Source organism: Hylobates moloch, unplaced genomic scaffold (genome assembly GCF_009828535.3).
Source record: "Hylobates moloch isolate HMO894 unplaced genomic scaffold, HMol_V3 SCAFFOLD_12, whole genome shotgun sequence".
Classification (NCBI taxonomy): Eukaryota; Metazoa; Chordata; class Mammalia; order Primates; family Hylobatidae; genus Hylobates; species Hylobates moloch.
Window position 1 is genome coordinate 23,905,690 of NW_026652287.1, and position 22,935 is coordinate 23,928,624.

Below are 22,935 nucleotides of genomic sequence, written 5' to 3' on the forward strand. Positions count from 1 at the left end.
TTTGGGAGGCCAAGGTGAGCAGATCACTTGAGGTCAGGAGTTCGAGACCAGCCTGGCCAACATGGCAAAACCCCATCTCTACTAAAAATATAAAAATTAAGCCGGGCGCAGTGGCTCACGCTTGTAATCCCAGCACTTTGGGAGGCCGAGGCGGGCGGATCACGAGGTCAGGAGATCGAGACCACGGTGAAACCCCATCTCTACTAAAAATACAAAAAATTAGCCGGGTGTGGTGGCGGACGCCTGTAGTCCCAGCTACTGGGAGAGGCTAAGGCAGGAGAATGGCGTGAACCCGGGAGGCGGAGCTTGCAGTGAGCCGAGATCGCGCCACTGCACTCCAGCCTGGGCGACAGAGCGAGACTCCGTCTCAAAAAAAAAAAAAAAATATATATATATATATATATATAAATTAGTTGGACATGGTAGTGCTTGCCTGCAATCCCAGCTACTCGGGAGACTGAGACTGAGGAATTGCTTGAACCTGGGAGGCAGGGGTTGCAGTGAGCCAAGATTGTGCCATCGCACTCCAGCCTGGGTGACAGGACGAGACTCTGTCTCAAAAAAAAAAAGAACAAGGTCAAACTTTCTACTGGGATAAGACTTCAAGGAAACCTCCATTTCAAAAGATTAAAATGTTTATTTCCCCATGAAGATTGGGTATCTCATGTAATGTAATACTCAAATTTCTGTCTCAGACCTAAAGGTGTTGAAAGCATGAGCGAGTTTACACAACAGCCGAGCAGGAGCAAATAAAACGCTTAAGAGCTTCTGAAAGAAAGTTACAGATTAGAGATATTTTCATCTCTAAATCACATGAATTAGGATTGGCTGGGTCTTTCCACTTAAAACTTGGAGAAGTCATAAAAAGAAATCTTGTAAAGAACTCCATGTCACTATTAGCAGAAACATGCAATTTATAAAATGATATCTTTGGCCAGGCATGGTGGCTCACGCCTGTAGTCCCAGCACTTTGGGAGGCCAAGGTGGGTGGATCACTTGAGGTTAGGAGATGGACACCATCCTGGCTAACACAGTGAAACCCCGTCTCTACTAAAAATACCAAAAAAATTAGCTGGGCGTGGTGTTGGGTGCCTGTAGTCCCAGCTACTTGGGAGGCTGAGGCAGGAGAATGGCGTGAACCTGGGAGGCGGAGCTTGCAGTGAGCCGAGATTGCGCCACTGCCCCCAGCCTGGGTGACAGAGCGAGACTCCATCTCAAGTAATAATAATAATAATAATAATAATAATAATAATATCTTCACCTTTCAGTTTTTAAATTGCAAGTCCCATGTCTCGGGAATTCCCCAGTCCTGGGCAAATTGGGATGGTTGGTCACCCAACATATATGGATGCCCATTGATATTAAAAAACAAAAGTAACCACAATAGACATGAGGGAGATAGTTGTGTATGGTGTGAGTGTACAGAATGAAAGGTCTAGGGGGTTTATACCAAAATGTGCACAGTGGCTACCTGGAGGAAGAGGGTTAGACAGGAACAACAGAGCAAGGAGACTTTGGCACAGTGCTGAGTGACTTTTTAACTTGCATATTATTTTGCAATGCATTTTTTAAACATTTAAAGAAAGTCATGTCTTCCTAGGAATATAGGATATAGGACCACTACAAACGCTTTACTTAGTCTCCTTTTTTTCTTTTTCTTTTTTTTTTTTTTTTTGAGACAGAGTCTTGCTCTGTCAGTCAGGCTAGAATGCAGTGGCGCAATTTTAGCTCACTGCAACCCCCACCTCCTGGGTTCAAGTGATTCTCCTGCCTCAGCCTCCCAAGTAGCTGGGATTACACGCGCCCATCACCACATCTGGCTACTTTTTATATGTTTAGTAGAGATGGGGTTTCGCCATGTTGGCCAGGCTGGTCTTGAACTCCTGACCTCAAGTGATCCACCCGTCTCTGCCTCCCAAAGTGCTGGGTGGCATGAGCCACCGTGCCTGGCCTTAGACTGCTTAAAAAAAAAGAACAACCATTTGAGGAAACAGAAACAGAATATTATTCCTTAAGACAGTAGCAGCTTTGGAGGCAAAAAAACAAAAAACAGAATTGTTTATAAAAGGTTGTGGAACTTATATGGGAGCATGTCCAGGAATCCACACCACCATTTATAGAAGCAAAGAAAGGCCCTTCTCTTTCATCTGCATTACATTTCGAGGTCTTCTGATCAGCTTCCTTCAAACACGACAGGAGTCGTTTTTCCCCTGGGGACCCCAAGTGCATGCCTTCAAACAGGGTCTGCTCTCACTATACATTGGGTTCGAATTTACCTGGAAGTTGGCAGAATGGTCCGGACCCCAGCGAGGGGCGAGCTGACTTACCACTTTATTCCTGCCGCTTTTCTCTTGCCATGTCCTCCCCACCGTGCATTCAGGGTTACATTTTCCAGGTTCCTTGTTTGCCGAGGGCCTGAATCTAAGCCTGCTAGCTGCTTACTCTGGGGACTGCAAATGTCACTTTTAGATTAACCGGCCCCTGCTGTTTAAAAATATCCCTGGGGCACTTAACCTTCAAAGCAGCAACAACCCAGGGCAAAGATGAGGAAGATCCCACGTCAAACCACTTGTGCAGCCCTGGCTACTCCTGGGAGAGTTCTGCTATCTGCCTTTTAATCCCGTAACTCGCTTTATTTCATAATTCTTAGCTATTGAAGCCACGAGGCATTTAAAGTCCATGTTGTCATAAGCAGTAGGCAGAAAGTCATTTGGGCCCTCTTGTGACATGCTGAAAATTAACTGCCTACAGGTGTTGGTCATTTGAGAAACAAGTCCCCAGTGAAAACCGTGAATGGGAAGGTGATCGCTATCAGGTCACCTGGCTTCTCTCCCCTGAAAAGATTTGGCGAAACTGTCTCGAATCACGCCACTTAATGGAATGTTTCCAATTTCTTGTGACTTGGGGATAAAAGAAAAAAGCGGCTCCATTCCCACATTCTCATCCAGGGTTGACTGGCTCTTGCTAAGGTTGCGCAGAGAAGAGGAAATTCAGCACACACTGCAGTTACACAGTGTTCTGCAACGTGGGGAGGGCTGGCATGTGGGACAAAGGTCGCCTCCAAGGCCCAACTGGAGCAGCCCAGCCAACTAGGCAGCAGGAAAGCGGAGATCACATAGGAGCACATTGTGCTCAGGCAACAGGGAAGGTGGAACAGCAGTTCAGTGGCCCCACTTCCTGCCAACAAGGATGGCCTTACTAAACAGCAAGTGGAGAAACTGGTGAGAGCGCTGAGCACGGGATCTGTGCAAAATGGTTTGTATGCAAATTGCTGCTGGGGCTGGTGCAGCCTGTTCACAGCTACTTCATTTCTGGGCTTATTTTCCAATAAGGAACAGTCATTGAATATTGGACTTCTTGGGATTTTCTCCACTGGTTTGGAAGCATGTGCTCTGGAAACCTCAGCGTTACCAGCTGTAACCCCACAGCACCAGGTACATGTTACAGGAACCGGGGGTGAAGGAATGCAGGTCAAATGCCTGCACAATGCCCGGCCCGTGTCATATGTTATCTAGCCACAGTAGCCCTTGTGATGGCTCTTAGACTTTTATTAAGACAATGAAAGAGGTGACTCTCAAATCTGTGTTTCCAGGGACAGCCATCTGTGATTCAAGGACATTTTTATAAAATTCCATTGAAAAAAATTCTTAGGCTTCTAACTTCATGACATGAAAAAAAAATTCTTTCCCAATGATTCCAAATAATCATGATCTAGGCAGGGTGTTGACAGTGGCAGGACTATTAGGCTTTCAAATCAAGCTGATGTGGGTTCGAATCCTCCCTCCATTAGCTATGACTTTGAGCAAATGGCTGAGCTTCAGTGTCCTGATCAACTATTTCACCATATGGGTGAGAAAATGAAATGATTTATATTGAGCTTCTGGCACAGGGGCTTGCTCACGACAAGTACTTAATATCTTTCTAATGAAATTCATTACTTTCAAAAAGACTAGACATACCCGCACATACAGATGAAGAACTCTGCAGTGATTCAGTTCTCCCTAGACACTATCTCCTTAAGACACAGGTATTTTCTAGAATATAATTGGAAGACTTGAAACCAAAGTTATTCATAAACTCTTTCCATCAAACACAAGAACGGTAATAGAAATATATTTCTTCAAACAGCTGTTTCAGAAAGTCATAGGTGTCAAGTTACATTTTTTGTTTTGTTTTGTTTTAGAAATAGGATCTTGCTCTGTTGCCCAGGCTGGATGGAGTGCAGTGGCATGATCATAGCTCACTGCAGCCTCGAACTCCGGGGCTCAAATGATCCTCCTGCCTCAGCTTCCCAAGTAGCTAGAACTACAGGCACACACCACCCCTGGCTAATTAAAAAAAAAAAATTTTTTTTTTAGAGACAAGGTCTCATTATGTTACCTGGGTTGGTCTTGAACTCCTGGCCTAAAGCGATCTTCTTGCCTCGCTTCCTAAAGCACTGGGATTACAGGTGTGAGCCACTGTGCCTGGACCAAAAAAAATTATTAAGTGATCACACGGTCTAACAAAACAAGGCACCTGGAAAGAAATCACCAGTCCCGCTGCAAACCAGACCCTCTGTGAGAATTCAGATGCCTTCCCCAACCAATTAAATCAGAATTTCCAGGGATGGGGTCTGGCTTTTGCATGTTTTAGTTTCTCTAGGCTGGAGGAGCACTAGCTTCTTGTTGGAAGGCTCCCTACCTTCCTCTCCCACACCCTTACCCCCAACATCATTAAGAGAGACAAAAAAAACATACTGTATACACAACTAACAAGCAGAGAACAAAAATTATTGATCTCCTGGTCTGCTCCACTCAGCAATATTTATATTTCCAAGCATATTTCAAAAACTTAAAAATTGGTTCCCTAGCCTGGGCAACTTAGCAAGACCCCATTTCTATTAAAAACTTAGCCAGGTATGGTGGTGCATACCAGTGGTCCCAGCTGCTCAGGAGGCTGAGGCAGGAGGATCACCTGAGCCCAGGAAGTTGAGGCCGCAGTGAGCCATGATTGAGTCACTGTACTCCATCCTAAGCCACAGAGTGAGACTCTATCTCAAAAAAAAGAAAAAAAAATTGGTTCCCATTGACTTAAACTACAAAGGAACTTCCTGTTGTCAGACCCAAATTACAGTGTCAGAATGACTCTAAACAAGGAGGCCATCTCCAGCAGAGGAATGTTCTAGCTTTCCTCAGCTTGAGTCAGCACAAGTCATCATGTGAGGTCTTTTCAAAGTAACCCAGAGCACCTCCCTGCAACCTGTTTTTCCTTGTAAATCTTGAAGGTTTGGCAAGGATGAAAAGCCAACACCACCCACATATGCCAAAAAGTTTGCTTCTCCACCAAACATCTCTGCTAAGACTTTTATATGAGAAGCAAACTGAAGCAGAAAGTGAATTTGAACAGAGAGATATATTATCTAATAATGCAAGCATACTAGCAACATGCTAAAGTCTATCTTTAAAAAATGCAAACAATTTACAGTCCCTGACTTTGCCCTGCTGGACGTAGATCAAAAGCAGGCAGTGACTTTCACACAATTAATTATTTTATAACTGGACGTTTCCAGTACAACATTTGCTAATAACTGACTTCCTTGTGTTACCAATTCCAAAAGCTTTCAGAGATCTCCCTAACTCACCTGAAAAGGGAGGAAACAGGAATCGTTAGGCCAGGTTCTCAGAAGCCTCCCAAACCTTGCCACGTGGAACCTTCCGGCTCCACATCCAGCATGTGGGTCCTGCCTTTGCAGAGGCAGGCTCCTCAGTGTTGAATGCTCTTGTTCCTCTTTGTGGCCTGGAAAGTTCAATATCCACTCAGACATTCCCTCCACTGGGAAATTTCTTCTTTCCTCGGCTGACCCAGCCGTTGCTGCCTTTTTGTTCCCACCGCACTGACATTGAGTACACACAGGGGTCTGCAGACTGTGGCTCCAGATGCCTGTGTTCCAATAGCTCCCAAGCTAGGAGTGGTTTTTACATTTGTTAAATGCTTAGGAAAAAAAAAAAAGATTTCGTGACACATGAAAATCATATTAAATACAAATTTCAGTGTCCATAAAGTTTTATTGGAACACAGCCTCGCCCGTTCCTGTACATTTTGCCCACAGCCACTTTCTCTGCAGTGAGTTGTTGAGCAGTTCCCACGGAGAACGGGTAACTGCAAACCCTCAAATATTTACCATCTGACCCTTCACAGAAAGTTTGCCAACCACTGACCTAAAAGGCTAAGACTGCCTTTTATGCATCTTTGCATACTGAGTGCAGGAATATAGCAGACTTGACACATGAAAAAAGCAACTATCACATAGCTAAGAGTTCATCAAAATTAGTTGCCTGGTTGGTTTTTTTTTTTTTTTTTGAGACGGAGTTTCGCTCTTGTGCTCTTGTTGCCCAGTCTGGAGCGCAATGGCGCGATCTCCCGGGTTCAAGCGATTCTTCTGCGTCAGCCTCCCAAGTAGCTGGGATTACAGGCATGTGCCACCACGCCCAGCTAATTTTGTATTTTTAGTAGAGACGGGGTTTGGGTTTCTCCATGTTGGTCAGGCTGCTCTTGAACTCCTGACTTCAGGTGATCTGCCCGCCTCAGCCTCCCAAAGTGCTGGGATTACAAGCGTGAGCCACCACACCTGGCTGCGTTGCCTAGTTTCTAAAGAATCAGTAATTAAATTTTTGGAGGGTCATGGACCCAGAAGCTGTTCTGTGTTCTGTTTGAAGTGTTACCACATGACTAAAGTTCAACATTTATACATATATATTGAATATACATACATATATATTGAATATATATACATATATAGATATACATGCACATATATTGAATATATATACATATATTGATATACATATTGAACATATATATTCAATATACATATATTGAACTTTTGTATATATTATATAGAAATGTATGTATATATATTTAAAACCCAAATAATTGTGTTTTGAATTATTCCTGGAAACTTGGAGCTCACTGCTCCCCCTACCGGCAGCGCTGCACCGGGAGAGAGAGAAGTGTGAAAAGCTAACTGGTGTAGAACAATTATCCTTTCACTTCTCCCTTGGCAAAGGGAGTCCACTGTTGTTTAGAGGAAGATCCCAAAGTTACCAGAGGGCAAATCGACAATGCATCCTCCTCCCGTGAAAGCCGGCTTGCTGACCACAAAATGTAGAATGATAAACCCTTCCCTACACAGATAAGGAAAGGAAGCAGTATTTTCAAGCAAAACTCTGGTCTCCCTCCCTGCCCTTTTAAGTAATCCATTTGGCTAGTCTCGAGGTTCTGGCTGGATGCATTCTTTCTTGCTCATTTAGTTAAAAGCTTCTCTACTAAAAGTACAAAAATTAGCCGGGCGTGGTAGTGCATGCCTGTAATCCCAGCTACTTGGGAGGCTGAGGTGGGAGGATTGCTTGACCCCCCGGAGGCAGAGGTTGCAGTGAGCCGAGATCGCGCCACTGTACTCCAGCCCGAGCGACAGAGTGAGATCCCCTCTTAAAAAAGAGAAAAAAAACCCACAATTGTGGCTTCTTTCTTCGGACACTGGGGGATCCCACAGATCATCCTGACAGCCCCCACTACCTGAGCCTGGGCTGCGGGCCAGTACGTCATCAGGGAGTCTTCCTGGAGCCCTGGCCGCACTTCCGAGTTCCAGATGTCTCGGAGTCTAGAAACACGGGCTGAGGGGGGGGATGTAGGAGGCTCCCATCGAACGTCACAGGGCTTGGCACAACGTAGCCACGACGGGCACGCCATGTTCCCCGAAGAAATGCTTTCCTCAGGCCGTTAGTTACCCCTCTGGGGTCTCGGCTGCCAGCCGGTGCTCGGAGTTGGGGCGCTGCTCCAGGCCGGGGGTTGGGCCCAGCGCTCACCGCAGCCAGGGGAGGGTTGGGTCGCTCCACTGAGCGGCAGGGCGGGGAGGAGGGGCAAGGGCGGCCCCTCCTGCAGACAATGGTTGCTATGGGGACCCTGGGAGGCGCCAAGGGCAAGGGCAGCCCAAGGACGTCCATGGATGCCCCCGCCTGGACGCACAAAGGACACTTGCACAAAACAAACTTTTATTAACAAACCTCGCGTAGGGCCAACTCTAACCCGACTAACAGCAAAAACAGCATTGCTAACAAGATCAAGGATGGAGGTGCAGACCCAATAAAGATTGTCTCTTAAAAAAAGGATTGGGAAAAATATATATATATATCTGCATGAGTACTTTTTAAAAAACTAAAACTTTCCAGTGTTGCAGAAAAAAATATCCCAAAGTGATTTCAGTCGGCTAAAAAAAACAGCACTTGGCAGTCTGTGCTGCCTTAAAAACCCCAACTGGAGATAACCCTAGGAGAAAATCACCCCTACCCCATAAAGACAAAATTCCCTTTTCTTCTCTTCCTTGTTCAAATTCCACTGCTTATTCCAACCAACACCCAAGGAATAACAAGACCCAGCTTACTTCTCTCGGTCCCTTATCTGATAAGGCTCACAGCAATCTTAACCTCTACTACAATCAGGAAATTGAGCCCTAATTTCTGGGCCAGATTCTGGAAAGTTGCAAAACATCCTTATGCTGTGAGGGGCCTGAGGACTCCTTCAAAGATCAAGGGGGCAGTGGAACTGGCAGAGACTGGCATGCCTTCCCTGCAGGGCTGAGACAAGGTGACCTTTCTAAGCAAAAACACCCCAACATGTGTCACTGAAAGTCTAACCAGGCAAAACCAAGGAGCAGCAGGCGCCAAACTAGGGCTGTGCCTAAAAGGTGCACATCTCCCCCGTTTTGCCATAAAGGCAAAGGAGATAAAGAGAGCCAACTGAATATTTGACCTCATCTGTCTTCTGAGAAGTCTGCGTATTTTAGGCCGAAGCCATGTTGCAGAGAAAGACATTTGGTCAAAGGGTAGCCTTTGTTGTTTGTGGTTGGATACAGCTGCCATTCCTGGACAGCCTGGTTCATGGCTGCTTTCTGGAAGCTTTTCCCCCTTACGCAGAGTACTTAAGAATTAATAGGAAAATTTTCAGTGGAACTTCCTAACTGACAAATATGTCAACAGCAGATTCTCAAAGGCCACCCCTCAGCTGATGATCACAGCTCCTTCCAGTCGATGGGCTTCTTGCCAGACTTCTGCAGCAGCTCATTGGTCTTTGAAAAGTGTTTACATCCAAAGAACCCTCTATACACTGACAAAGGGGATGGATGAGCCGTCTGTAGTACATGGTGCCGCTTCTGAAAGAGATCAAGAATAAAAGGTGACAGATTTGGGACTTTTTAAAAAAAATTTTTTTTTTTTGAGACGGAGTCTTGCTCTGTCCCCAGGCTGGAGTGCAGTGGCGTGATCTCGACTCACTGCAACCTCTGCCTCCCAGGTTCAAGCGATTCTCCTGCCTCAGCCTCCCAAGTAGCTGGGACTACAGACGCATGCCATTGTGCCCAGCTAATTTTTGTATTTTTAGTAGAGATGGGGTTTCACCATATTGGCCAGGATGGTCTCAATCTCTTGACCTTGTGATCCACTCAACTTGGCCTCCCAAAGTGCTGGGATTACAGGCGTGAGCCACTATGCCCGCCGGGACTTTTTTTTTTTTTTTTTTTAAAGGAAGGACTGTGGCTGTTGCACTTTAAGACCCTGTGCAATTCCCCTTTGCCCTCTAAATTCTCTCCCTTCCAAAGTGGAGCATTCGGCATTTGCATTAGAACATTAGTCTGTTTGTTGAGCAACTACCTACCTTTGCTAGGCTCTGAGATGCAAAGAGGACCACCCTCTGCCTTCAAATTGGCAATTATCTATGCAATTTTCAAGTGCCCCTACCGTACAGCCATCAATTTCCACTGCTAAGACTGTATTTGCTAAAGGACACCATGATGCATACACACACAGATAAACTCAACTTATTAATACAATGGATGGGGTTAACATCTTGGAAAACCCATCCTAAGTAGAAAATATCCTAAGTTGAAGATATATTTATGACATATAACCTGCTGAACATCATAGCTTAACCTACCCGACCTTAAACATGCTCAGAACACCTACATTAGCCTAAAGTTGGGCAAAACAAAGCTTTTACAATGAAGTGTTTAGTACCTCATGTAACTCACTGAACACCGTACTGAAAGTGAAAAACAGAATGGGGCCAGTCCCGGTGGCTTACACCTGTAATCCCAGTGCTTTGGGAGGCCAAGGTAGGAGGACTGCATGGGACCAGGAGTTTACCACCAACTGAGGCAACATAGCGAGACCTCATCTCTACAAAAAAATTCAGAAGTTAGCCAAGTGTGATGGCATGCAACTGTAGTCCTAGCTACATAGGAGACTGAGGTGGGAGGATCACTTGAGCCCAGGAGTTCGAGGCTGTAAAAAGCTATAATCATGCCACTGCACTCCAGCCTGGGTGACAGAGCAAGATCTTTTTTTTTAATTTTTAATTTTTTGAGATGGGGTCTTACTCTGTCACCCAGGCTAGAGTGCAGTGGCATGATTGTGGCCCACTGTAGCCTCCACCTCCCAGGCTCAAGTGACTCTCCCATCTCAGCCTCCTGAGTACCTGGGACCACAGGTGCATGCCACACCAGGCTAATTTTTTTGTGTTTTTTAGAGACAAGGTCTCACTATGTTGCCCAGGCTGTTCTCAAACCCCTGAGCTCAAATGATCCGCCACCTTGGCCTCTCAAAGTGTTGGGATTACAGGCGTGAGCCACTGCTCCCAGCCAAAAGACCTTGTCTCTTAAAGAAAGAAAAAACAACAACGTGTGAGTGCTCAAAGTATGGTTATACACCATCGTAAAGTTGAAAAAAATCAACTCAAACTTCATAAGCCAGGGACCAGTTGTACCTACACAAATAGGAACATATAAAGGGACTCACCGACACACTGCTTATGTCAGCTAAAACCTAGTATACAATTCAGTGTTATAGAACTGGCTAAACGTATTTTTCTAAAGTTCTTACAATGTAACACCACATAACTCCCAGAAAAACATGCAAAAGATAAATATACCGATGAGATGACCTCCAAAATTTATCAAGTGAACAAAATGCAAAATAATTTCATTTTTAAAAAACTTCAGAAAAATACCCAAGACACTGTCTTTAGTAGTTCCTTTTAGAGAAAGAAACAGTGGAAGCCATTTACTTTCCATTTTGTGCCTTATCAAGCCAGTGCACTCCAGCCTGGGTGACGAGCTAGACCCTGTCTCAAAAGAAAAAAAGCAATAGTCATACATCACCTAATGACGAGGATGCATTTTGAGAAGTGTGTTGTTAGGCAATTTCACTGCTATCTGCACACCATAGGGGATCTTTACACAAACCCAAATGGGATAACCTACCACTACACACCTAGGCTATATAGTGTAGCTTATTGCTCCTGGTCTACAAACCTGTGCAGCATGTTCCTACTGTACTGAATACTGTAGGCAACTGTGACACAATGGTAGGCATTTGTGTTATCTAAACATAGAAAAGATGCAGTAAAAATATTATATATATATATATATATATATATATATTTTTTTTTTTTTTTGAGATAGAGTCTCACTCTGTTGCCAGACTGGAGTGCAGTGGCATGATCTCAGCTAACTGCAACCTCCGCCTCCTGGGTTCAAGCAATTCTCCTGCCTCAGCCTCCCAAGTAGCTGGGACTACAGGCACACGCCGCCACGCCTGGCTAATTTTTTGTATTTTAGTAGAGACAGGGTTTCACCATGTTGCCCAGGCTGGTCTCAAACTCCTGAGCTCAGACAATCCACTCGCCTCGGCCTCCCAAAGTGCTGGGATAACAGGCATGAGCCACCACACCCAGCCACAATATTATAATCTTATGGGACCATCATCATATATGCAGTTTATGACCGAAACACCATTATGTGGCAAATGACTACTTTGATTTTTTAAAAATATCAACCATAGTTAACAGGGAGATATAGACCATTTTTGTTTTCCTCTTCTTTCTGTATATAAAAACTAACAACAAATCACTGTTTCTCAAAACACTCCTGCCTTCAAGGGGCTCAGTCCAGGAGGGGTGATGAGGGGTGATGACTAAAGCCAGGCAATCCAGTGTGGTTAAGAGCACAGAGCCTGGAGCCAGACTGCCCGGGGTCGAGGCCTCTAACACTCAGTAGCTGTACCACAGGGAAGTTGCTGCAACTCTAAGCTGCTTCAGTTTTCATCTGTAGACTGGGAATAACAATAGCGTCCAGCTTATGAAGTTACTGTGACCAATCAAATGAGGATCACAGGTGCTGAGTGTGATAAGAAGTCATGCACACCAAATGCTGAACACACACGCAAGCAGCACAGGCCCCTGTAAATGTCAGCCCTGCAGAGCTCTAAAGAATCCCAGAAGAAAATGACCTCCACACTGTAGGCAGAGCAAGCAGGATATGCAAAGGCAGGCAAGTGGGGCACCGTGAAAAAGTAAAGGGGAATGGGTCAGCCTAGGGATCGGAGTGCAAAGAGGGACAGAGTTAAGTCTGGGAGGCCGATTGGGGGCCACCCTCCTACCCTCGTGAAATCAGACCTTCAGCCTAAGGCAAGGCCTTCCAGGGAGAAAGCATCAGAACCCTCCAGGCAAGATCAGATGAGGACCTGAATGAAGGCAAAGGTGGTCAGGCAGGGATAGATTTGGAGGGGGAAGAAAGAACACAGATATGAATGAATGACTGCATATGGGAAGGGGGAAAAAAGGACAGAAGAGGGGAGAAAGAGAGGTAGGCAGGTGTCAGTAATAGAATCAGATCTGCCTGGACAACTGGGCAGATGATGGTGCTTTTTGCTGCTAGGGAGTGCAGAGGATCAAGTTTAGTGAAGCATGGATGAGAAAAGGAGAAACTTCGTTTGGAAAATGTTGAATTTGGCATGTTTATGGGGCAGTAGTAAGAAGGCACTCTATAGATCAGGAGAGCCACTGGGCTGGAGATATGCAATTTGGCTTTAATGACCAAGCTACTTTAACAACTTTACTTTCAGACCAAATCATGATTAAAGATTATCAATATACTGCGGAAGAGCAACACTGGCCATAAACCTCCCCTAAGGGATAGAGATCAGCAATTACTCTCACACACACTTCTTACATACCTAGATCATCACATCTTAGCAGTTCATATCAGTCAGATCTTAGGTCACTTATACAGGTGTATGTCTACCTCAAAGCCTTTCTGAGAGTTACGTAAGATTCTGCATGCAAAGTACTCAACCTGGTTGGGTGCGGTGGCTCACATCTGTAATCCCAGCACTTTGGGAGACCAAGATGGGAGGATCGCTTGAGGTCAGGAGATCGAGACCAGCCTTGTCAACATGGTGAAACCCAGTCTCTACTAAAAATAAAAAATATTAGCTGGGTGTGGTGGCAGGCAACTGTAATCCTAGCTACTCGGGAGGCTGAGGCAGGAGAAGGGCTTGAACCCAGGAGGCGGAGGTTGCAGTGAGCCGAGATCATGCCACTGCACTCCAGCCTGGGCGACAGAGAAAGACTCCGTCTCAAAAAACAAAAGTGCTCAACCTAGTACCCACACAAGGTAGGGGTTGAACATATGTGCGCATTTCTGAGGTAACCCCGTTACCTCCTGCTGATACACCAAAAACTACTGTCAGGTTACCTCTGCTAAGCCCTTGCCTTTGAATATTGAAGCATTTACTCCATAATTTCTCCCCCACCCAATGTCTCTCCCATTTGCCAGGGATGAACATACCCCTGGCTCGTCTCCTTCCCACCCCCTATCTCTCCCTCCTCCACTCTGCGGCTGTCCATCAAGCCTTCATCTCTAGTCCATCACGGTTCTCCTGGAGAAAGATGACGGTGACTCATGCCTGAGGGGCAGCAGTGGCGAATGAGAAGCAGTAGACTGGGGTGTTTTGGGATGCAGAGTTGATGGGATTTACTGATGGAATGGAGGATTCAAGGATGACTTTTAGGTCTCTGATTTCCACAACCAGGTGTAGAAGTGCTTCAGTAAGTGAAGGGGAAGAAGGGAGGTAGCAGATAGGGGGAAGATGCAGGGAGGGGAGCCACTGGTTTGGTCGTGTTGGGTATCTGCAATTAGACCTTGGGGTTAATAATGATCACTGATAGGCAGGGTATGGTGGCTCATGCCTGTAATCCTAGCACTTTGGAGGCTGAGGAGGACAGATCACTTGAGGTCAGGAGTTCAAAACCAGCCTGGCCAACACTGTGAAACCCCATCTCTACTAAAAAATACAAAAAAATTAGCTGGGTGTGGTGGTGGGCGCCTATAATCCCAGCTACTCGGGAGGCTGAGGAAGAATCATTTAAACCCAGGAGGCGGAGGTTGCAGTGCGCCAAAATCACACCACTGCACTCCAGCCTGGGCGACAGAGCGAGACTCCATCTTAAAAAAAAAAAAACCCAGAAACAAAACAATAATGATCACTGATAGTATTTTCATGGGCAAGTTAAATTCGTGATTGAGTAGAATTCTTTGTGTTTTCTATATGCTCCCAAATTTCTTGGAAGCCAGAAACATGCCTCATCCATCACTTGTTAAGTGAATGGTACCCAGGGACTTGTATCTTGTAGACACCAAGTTCATGCCTACAGCACCAACTGCATTCAGTCACAAGTTGGCCAGTTGCTTTCCTCATACACAACTCATCACTCCTATAATTTGTCCAAATTCTTCTCAGTTTTCAATGGGAAACCCTTATAACACGCCTAAGGGAAAATAAAAGTTATTTTATAACATGGATTTTCCAGGACCAAACACAGCAGGGACCCCTAGAATTCTTTACATTGTTTTTATAGTGTTAAAAAAAAAAAGAAAACAAAACATACCCTATCAATGGCACTGCCCTTCTTCTGAGCATAAGAGCCCCAGAGCAAGAAAACAAGGCCATTCGAGTTCTGATTTAGCCAGGACACAACTGCATCAGTGAATTGCTCCCAGCCTCGCTCCTTATGAGAGTTGGCTTGATGGGCCCGAACCGTGAGGACAGCGTTGAGTAGGAGAACACCTACACACGAGAGAAACAGGTTAAATGTAGGCTCAGGCAAATCAGCCCAATATCCAGCAACAGGAGCTAAATCCATGATGAAACCAGTGCTTGATGGGATCCAGTGTAGTAAGCTGTGCTTCCCTGCTGCAGCCGGCATAATGGCAGCAGCCATTACCATCAACAATGGAGCCGGGGCCGGGCGTGGCGGCTTATGCCTGTAATCCCAGCACTTTGGGAGGCTGAGGTGGGTGGATCACGAGGTCAGGAGTTCAAGACCAGCCTGGCCAACATGGTGAAACCCTGTCTCTACTAAAAATACATTAAAAAATTAGCCAGGTATGGTGGCTCATGCCTGTGGTCCCAGCTACTTGGGAGGCTGAGGCGTGAGAATCGCCTGAACCTGGGAGGCAGAGGTTGCAGTAAGCTGAGATCGCACCACTGCACTCTAGCCTGGGCAACACAGTGAGACTCAGTCTCAAAAAAAAAAAAAAAAAAAAATCTAGCAGTGGCTGACTTACCTTGCTTGGCCCACCCAGATAAATCTCCATGGCCAGGATGAACAAAACCCTCTATGTCTGTAGACAGCTCTTTATAAATGTTCTCCAAACTGAAAGCAAGCCACAAGAAAAACAAAAAACAGAATCTTAAGCATAATTTTGAAAGCTCAGTAACATCTAAGACATATTTGAAAAGGTTAGAGGTTATAGCCAGCCCTTGGAAGGGACACTGGCACATATGGCACTGTCGTAATGAGATCAACACTGCCAGTCCTCTTTCTAACAGATGACTCTGCCAAAGACCTTTACTTTAGTCTGTGCTTGGATTTAACAGCACTCTGGAAAACCTAAGTAAATCAACCCAGCAGTTATAACCCAGACCCCCACTGCTGCTCAGGGACAGTTTTCTGTCCTTAGCATATTTATGTATATTATACACCAAATCCTCCAAAAGCAGTGGTTCTTTTTTTTTTTGAGTCTTGCTGTGTCGCCCAGGCTAGAGTGCAGTAGCAGGATCTCGGCTCACTGCAACCTCCGCCTCTCAGGATCCAGCGATTCTCCTGCCTCAGCCTCCTGACTAGCTGGGATTACAGGCACCCGCCACCGCGCCTGGCTAATTTTTGTATTTTTAGTAGAGACGGGGTTTCACCATCTTGGCCAGGCTGATCTTGAACTCCTGACCTCGTGATCCACCCGCCTCAGCCTCCCAAAGTGCTAGGATTACAAGCGTGAGCCACCGCGCCTGGCCCAAAGCAGTGGTTCTTAATCAGGGGTGATTTTACCCCCCACGGGACTTTTGGCAATGTCTGCACATTTTTCATTATCACGAGCTGGGGGTTGCTCCTGGCTTCCAGTGGTAGAGGCCAGGGATATGGCACAATATCCTGCAATAGCACAGGACTCCTCTCCTCCTCCACAACAAAGAATGACTCAGCTCCAAATGTCAATGGTGCTGAGGCTGAGAAATCCTCCTCCGAGGCTAGTGAACAGTGCCTCAGATAGTCCCACTTATAATAAGCTAAGTACACATCTGAAAGGAATCACATCTGGACTGCAGTCACCTGTAAAGCAACTGTACCTGGGCGGAGGCGGAACAGGCCTTTGAACACTAAAGCAGAGCCCGTGAGCTTGATTAGGTCCATGATATGGATCCTGTCCCAGGACGACAACCTTCACCTGTGAACCACCAGGGGTCAGGAATTAAACAATGTAATGTAATGTAAGCAGCACAGACCCTGCCTCAAACAAACATAAACAAAATAAATAAAACACTTCTATGGCATAGATTGCTAATAGCAGAGTTGCTGGTCAAAGGCTAAGCGTATTTTAAACTTGTAAAGATATGTACCTAGCTGCTTTTTTAATTTGAGACAGGGTTTTGCTCTGTTGCTCAGGCTGAAGTGCAGTGGTGCCATCACAGCTCATGGCAGCCTCGCCCTCCTGGGCTCAAGTGGTCCTCCGATCTGAGCCTCCAGAGTAGCTGGGCCCACAAGAGCGCACCACTATGCCCACCTAATTTTTTTTACTTTTTGTAGAGACAGGGCCTCCCTTATGTTGCTGAGGCTGGTCTCAAACTCCTGAGATCAAGGGATCCTCCCTCCTTGGCCTCCCAAAATGCTGGGATTACAGGCATAAGCCACTGTGCTAGCCCCCAGTTACTTTTCAATGAATTAAAGCAATTCAGGGCCGGGCGCGGTGGCTCACGCCTGTAATCCCAGCACTTTGGGAGGCCGAGGCAGGCAGATCATGAGGTCAAGATATCAAAACCATCTGGCCAACATGGTGAAACCCCATCTGTACTAAAAACACAAAAATGAGCTGGGTGTGGTGGCGTGAACCTGTAGTCCCAGCTACTTGGGAGGCTGAGGCAGGAGAATCGCTTGAACCCAGGGGGTGGAGGTTGCAGTGAGCCGAGATTGTGCCACTGCACTCCGTCTCAAAAAAAAAAAAAAAAAAGCAATTCAGATTTCCCACCAGCAGCATATGAGGGTGTCTGCTCCCCTATATCCTCTAACAGGTGGAGCCAGAAGAGAATGAGGTCAGATCAAAAGGGCTATGGGAGTAGGTGGCAAGAGACAATGAAATGAAATGACGTTCCTGTCACGGGAGGTGTTAAAATACAGGCCGCCTTGTCCTTTCCATCCAGGGCCCACCCACCTAGTCTTCATTCTCAAGCGTCTGCCCATTGCATTCTTAGAATCTTCTGCCATAGCTGAGGTACTCTATCCTTCAGAATCCAGCTCCAGATGTTCCATGACCAGGAGGCTTTTGGGGACCTCTTGTCCCTCCCCTTGGTGTTCACACCATGCCAACATATTCTCTTGTGAAACAACTCTCCCAATGCTGGTCTGTCAAGAAGCCCTGCTGGCCCATCTGATCCTCATAGGTTTGAAACTGGTTTTTGAGCATTCCCTCAAAATATTCCCTTAAGTATTCCCTGTTTATACTGATCACTGGTATTCAGAATAGGGCATTCAAACAAGAGGCAAACTAGTATTGATCTTAATAGGATTTAACTTAGCTTCAAAACCAAAGAGCTAGATTCTAAATTCTTACTCTAAAATTAAGCTTACAAGATTTTCTAACTATTAGGTGTGGCTGCCTTATCAAGATGATTTATTCACCTATTTCACTTCTATGTCATTTCACAGATATTCATTAAATCACAAGATTCTTGCCCCAGTTTACAAAATAGGGGAGGAAAACGGGTAAGAAACCTAAAAGTCCAGTGTCAGCAGGTGCTAAATGCATCGTAGCGACTCAGAGGAAAACTGGATCAGAGAGGTGGCAGGCAACAGACTTCAAGGAGGTGCCACAGAGGCATCTACTTGATTTTTAAGAGACAGAAGTGGGGAGGGGTTTGCCACACTGTCCAACTCTGGAGTGGGAGAGTGGGAGATGGAGGTAAGGCTGAGAGGTAGGACGTGGCCCTATTTAAAGAGGGTTGCTCTGCTTTCATAGTTCAACAGTGAGAAGCCACGGTTTTTTTTGTTTCGAGACAGGGTCTGGCTCTGTCGCCTAGGCTGGAGTGCAGTGGTGTGATCTCAGCTTACTGCAACCTCTGCCTCCTGGGCTCATGCGATTCTCCCACCTCAGCCTCCCAAGTAGCTGGAATTACAGGCGAGCACCACAATGCCTGGCTAATTTTTGTATTTTAGGAGAGACCAGGTTTCACTGGCCAGGTTGGTCTTGAACTCCTGACCTCAAATGATCCTCCCACTTTGGCCTCCAAAATGCTGGGATTACAGGCATGAGCCACTGTGCCCAGCCCCATGAACTTTTGAACAGAAGATGGATGAGAGCCGCCAACCAGCAACTGTTACATAAGACAAACTAAAGCAAAGGGATCTGATAACAGAACCACAAAACTGTTCAGGCCAGAAGTCAAGAGCTTGAAAGTGCTAACTATAAGGCAGTGTGGTCAGGTCAAGGTGGGGTTGACTGTAACAAGCTGCAAAAGATTTACTGCTTTATGTGTCAGTTTGAACTTCACCACCACCATAATATCTAACACTGCGGGAGGTTAGTTTCAGGATTTAAAAAAAATACAAGAAATAAGAGCACAGGATGTACATAGTTTTCCTTTTTGCCGCATAAATACCATGTGGTAAACATTAAAAAGAGTAAATACAGGCTGAAATACAGTCAGCCAAACCTCGGGATTTCAGTGTTTTATTTACTACTGAATGATGGACTGTGGCTTAACTCCAGTGTCCCTAATTTGCAAATACTATTTGACTCCTTCTCCCCAATAAAAATTATCAATAAGTTGTACTTACATCTCTTATGTCACACATCTGGGTCCAGGTGAAGACTTGGTGTGGGGGTGGATAAACAGTGTAATGCTTTCTTTCTTCTGCAACAAATCCCATTAGCTGATTTAAAGATAAACTAGACTTAAAATCAGATTCTCATTGGAAACCATAAGAATTCAATAAGAAAGCTTCTAGTGCAAGTTATTTGGAACATCATTAGTTCTTTGTCATGTTTTATGTCCAAATTCTTTTAAAAAACAACAAACAAAAACAGTGCCTGCCCCCTACCTAAGTGGTTCAATCAGGTCAATTCCCTGCCTCTTTCTCTGGGCTGGGTCCTGACAGTGCCACTCCTACTGGCTTTTTAAAGCTCAATCCAGGTTTCATTCAGGATAGTTGGTGGTTTTACTACGCCAGCCTTTCCTGGACAATAGACTATGTGACTAAAATGAATCCATGATATCATCTCACGGGTCGTTAACAACTTTAACCAATATAAAGCTGCAGACTGAAACATCATGGCTTTCTTTTACCCGCTTTGTGAGTAAAGGACGTTGAAGGGGGTACAACCTAAGCCTATGGAAACATGAACTTGGCCGGCTACACTAACAAGACAAAGGGCCAGCACTCTCCACATTTACCCTTATGGAAGGTGCATTTCTATATTTACCTTGATAAAATACGGTTTCCCGAACTCCCCGCTGAGGTGCTTCTTCCAGCTCTCTCCAAAGCCCACGGGCACGTTGCGGGCCGCGAGTCTGAGCAGGGCCGCGGCCTTGTTCCTCTGGATCCGGTCCAACTGCTCAGCACTCAGCGGCGAGGAGGGCGGCGTCCCGGGCTCCTCCTGCCCAGCCGGGGCCTTCTTGGCTGGGATGGCCTGCAAGGGGTCCCCGCAGAGGCGGCTCAAGAGCTGCAGCGGCCCCTTCCCAGGCGTCCGCAGCTTCCGGCCCAACCCCCACGGCCCAAGGCAGAAGACGCCCATTTGTGGAACAGGTCCCAGCAAAAGCGGACAACAAGAGCCCAGGGCTGGGCCCGGTCTGGGAATCAGATTCTAAACTGGAGCGGGGAGAGAAGCTGGGAGGCGCCCCGTGGCTTCCCGAGGAGCGTCGCGGGAACTGGGGACCCTGCACCAAGGTGCCCCGCCCCCGCCAGACCCGCCCCGCCGCGTCCCCACGTGGCCTTTTCGCGGCAAAAAAAAAAAAAAAAAAAAAAACTCCCTCTGGGTCCCGCCCCCTCTCCCCTCTGATTGGACAGCGCACCGAGCCAGGCGGGACTGCGGCGCGCGGATTGGCGCCATGGGCCCCGAGGCGCATCCCCATTGGCTGGCCCTTCAGCATGGCGGCCCATGGGGGACAGCGGCGGCTATTTTGAACACGTGGAGGCTATTTGGAAAGCGGGGCCCGGGTTTACCGAGTCAGAGGCGCGCTCCTGCACGCCCTCAGTCAGGCAGGGCCCACCGCCTTCCTCCCCCTTCACCCTATAGCCCCGGCCCCACGCCGCGCCTCACCGCCGCATCTCCGCTTTCCTCAGGCACCCCCTCCGCGCCGGTCCCCAGGACGGCCGGCTCGGGGCTGGGGGCGCGTCGCTTCCTGGCGGGGCTAGGGGAGAAAAAGGAGTAGAGCGTCTTCTGGCCGATCATCCCGGAGCTGAGGAGGCAGCGAACGCGCGCCACCCGGGAACACGCGAGGCTAGCCCTGGCTGTGGCGGTCAGCAATTGGCGCCAAGCGGCCCGCGCATGCTCCGAGCGGGGGGCTTTGCTGGGGGCGGGGGGCGGTGGAAGGCCCAGTGCGCATGTGCCGGAGCGCCCCTGGGAGGAGGTGGGGCGTGCAACGGTGCCCGAGGGCCTATTCTTTCATTCGCTTTGTGCCTTCAACCCACCTCTGCTCTTTGGACAGGCTCTTCAGGCTCAGCTGCAAGAAGAAAAGACTGGTCGGGCGCGGTGGCCCACGCCTGTAATCCTAGCGCTTTGGGAGGCCCAGGCGAGAGGATCGCTTGAGGCCAGAGGGTCGGAGCTGTAGTGAGCTTTGATCGCGCCAATGCACTCTGGGCCTGGGCGACAGAGCGAGACCCTGTCTCTGAGTGGGGTGGGGTCGGGGGGAAGAAAAGTACCTGCCCCTTAGGGGTGTTGTGGGAGTGCAATGAACAATGTAATAATATTGTCCGGGCTTGATGGCTCACGTCTGTAATCCCAGCACTGTAATCCGAGGCGTCTCAAAAAAAACACAAACAAACAAATACTATTATATTTTGTGTGTGTGTTTTGTTTTTGAGACAGAGTCTTGCTCTGTCGCCCAGGCTGGAATGCAGTAGTGTGATCTCAACCCACTGCAACCTCCGCCTCCCGGATTCAAGCGATTCTCATGCCTCAGCTAGGATTATAGGCGCGCGCCACCACGCCTGGCTAATTTTTGTATTTTTAGTAGAGACGGGGTTTCACCATGTTTGCCCAGGTGAGTTTTGTATTTTTTTAGTAGAGACGGGGGGGGGGGGGTCTCACCATTTTGGCCAATCTGGTCTCGAACTCCTGACCTCAGGCGATCCGCCCACCTCGGCCTCCCAGAGTGCTGGGATTACAGGCATGAGCCACCACATCTGGCCAATATTATTTGTTGAACTGTTATATACATTATCTCACACAATTTTCATGGCCTATTTTATGACGATAAACTAAGGCTTAGTGCAGTCAAACATTTTGCCTAATGTATTAGGTTTGTGGGAGACTTTCGGGTCATAGAGGTTAAACACCAACGATTTGTCCTCCAAATGACACCACTGTACCGCACCTCCTCCCCACCACTACTAATGCACTTAGGATTCTCTTTCCCTCCCTCACATCCAAACCATCCATATCTGCTTTTGGTTCTTTCTCCAAAGCAAACCTCAAATTCACCTGCTGCTCTTGCATCTCCTGGCTACAGAAGACCAGCTGGGAAGCTGGTGTTCTCTTCTCTAGAGAGAGATTTTTACATCATGACAATACCTGGGGCCCGGCCCAGCTCGGTGGCTCACCCCTGTAATCCCAACACTTTGGGAGGCTGAGGGGGGCGTATCGCTTGAGCACAGGAGTTCGAGATCAGCCTGGCAAACATGGTAAAACCCTGTCTCTACTAAAAATACAAAAATTAGCCAGGCGTGGTGCCACACATTTGCAATCCCAGCTACTCAGGAGGTTGAGGCAGGAGAATCACTTGAACCCGGAAGGCGGAGGTTGCAGTGAGCTGAGATCGTGCCACTGCACTCCAGCCTGGGCGACAGAGCAAGACCCTGTCTAAAAACAAAAAAAAGAAAAAGAAAAAAAAAGACAATCCTTAGGTTAAAACCCTTCTTTGGTTTTCAAAAAGGCTTAGAATAAACCCCAGCTTCCTACCCAGGTCTCAATGCTGCTTCCTCTCCGATGGAAGCCCCCACCACCGAGTCCAGCTCCCAGCACAATTGCTGGATACACCCAGCTTGTCCCCCTGTGGCCTGCACACCCTTGCACTCACCGTCCCCTTGCCTGGAAAGCCTCAGGTCTCAGCTCAGGATCTTTCCCTGAAAAGGACTTCTTCTGCCCCACTTTCTAGCCCATTGCTCTATAACTGCTATACTATACAAAAGCATCCTATTTTTTCTTTTTATACAATTTCTTTAGAGACAGCATATTATTTATTCTTTCCTTGTGTGTTTCTGTCTCCATCCCCAAAACGTAACCTGAGTGAAGAAAGGAACTTGCTCCTTCTTGTTGGTGTGTCCCAGTGCCTAGGACAAGAAGCTGAAGTCTAA

The 22,935-nt window shown here is 47.0% G+C and overlaps 2 protein-coding genes across 2 annotated transcripts in view; both read right to left on the minus strand.

Moving 5' to 3' along the window:
• Window positions 1-7,737, minus strand: part of ACACB (acetyl-CoA carboxylase beta) — a 165,109-nt gene extending 157,372 nt beyond the window's left edge. The window contains exons 1-2 of the mRNA XM_058425432.1: window positions 7,558-7,737; window positions 5,624-5,973 (exon numbers count right to left, since the gene is read on the minus strand). The gene's annotated coding sequence lies outside the window, so the exon portion shown is untranslated. The remainder of the gene's footprint in view (window positions 1-5,623; window positions 5,974-7,557) is intronic.
• A 274-nt stretch (window positions 7,738-8,011) lies between these two features.
• UNG (uracil DNA glycosylase) lies at window positions 8,012-20,889 on the minus strand. The gene is made up of 7 exons (XM_032168759.2): window positions 20,681-20,889; window positions 19,844-20,050; window positions 19,198-19,293; window positions 16,497-16,594; window positions 15,440-15,528; window positions 14,761-14,939; window positions 8,012-9,190 (listed from the first exon to the last, which is right to left on the minus strand). The coding sequence occupies exons 1-7, from the start codon at window positions 20,810-20,812 to the stop codon at window positions 9,050-9,052; spliced, it is 942 nt and encodes a 313-aa protein (XP_032024650.1). The 5' UTR covers window positions 20,813-20,889; the 3' UTR covers window positions 8,012-9,049.
• Between the last annotated feature and the right edge of the window lie 2,046 nt (window positions 20,890-22,935).

Coding starts and splice junctions, on each gene's coding strand:
- UNG (XM_032168759.2), bottom strand. CDS start 20,812: ATGATCGGCCAGAAGACGCTCTACTCCTTTTTCTCCCCTAGCCCCGCC. Junction 16,595..19,197: donor AGATGTGTGACATAAGAGAT/GTAAGTACAACT, acceptor GGTGGTTCACAG/GTGAAGGTTGTCGTCCTGGG. Junction 9,191..14,760: donor AGGGCAGTGCCATTGATAGG/GTATGTTTTGTT, acceptor GATCTCTTTCAG/AAGCGGCACCATGTACTACA.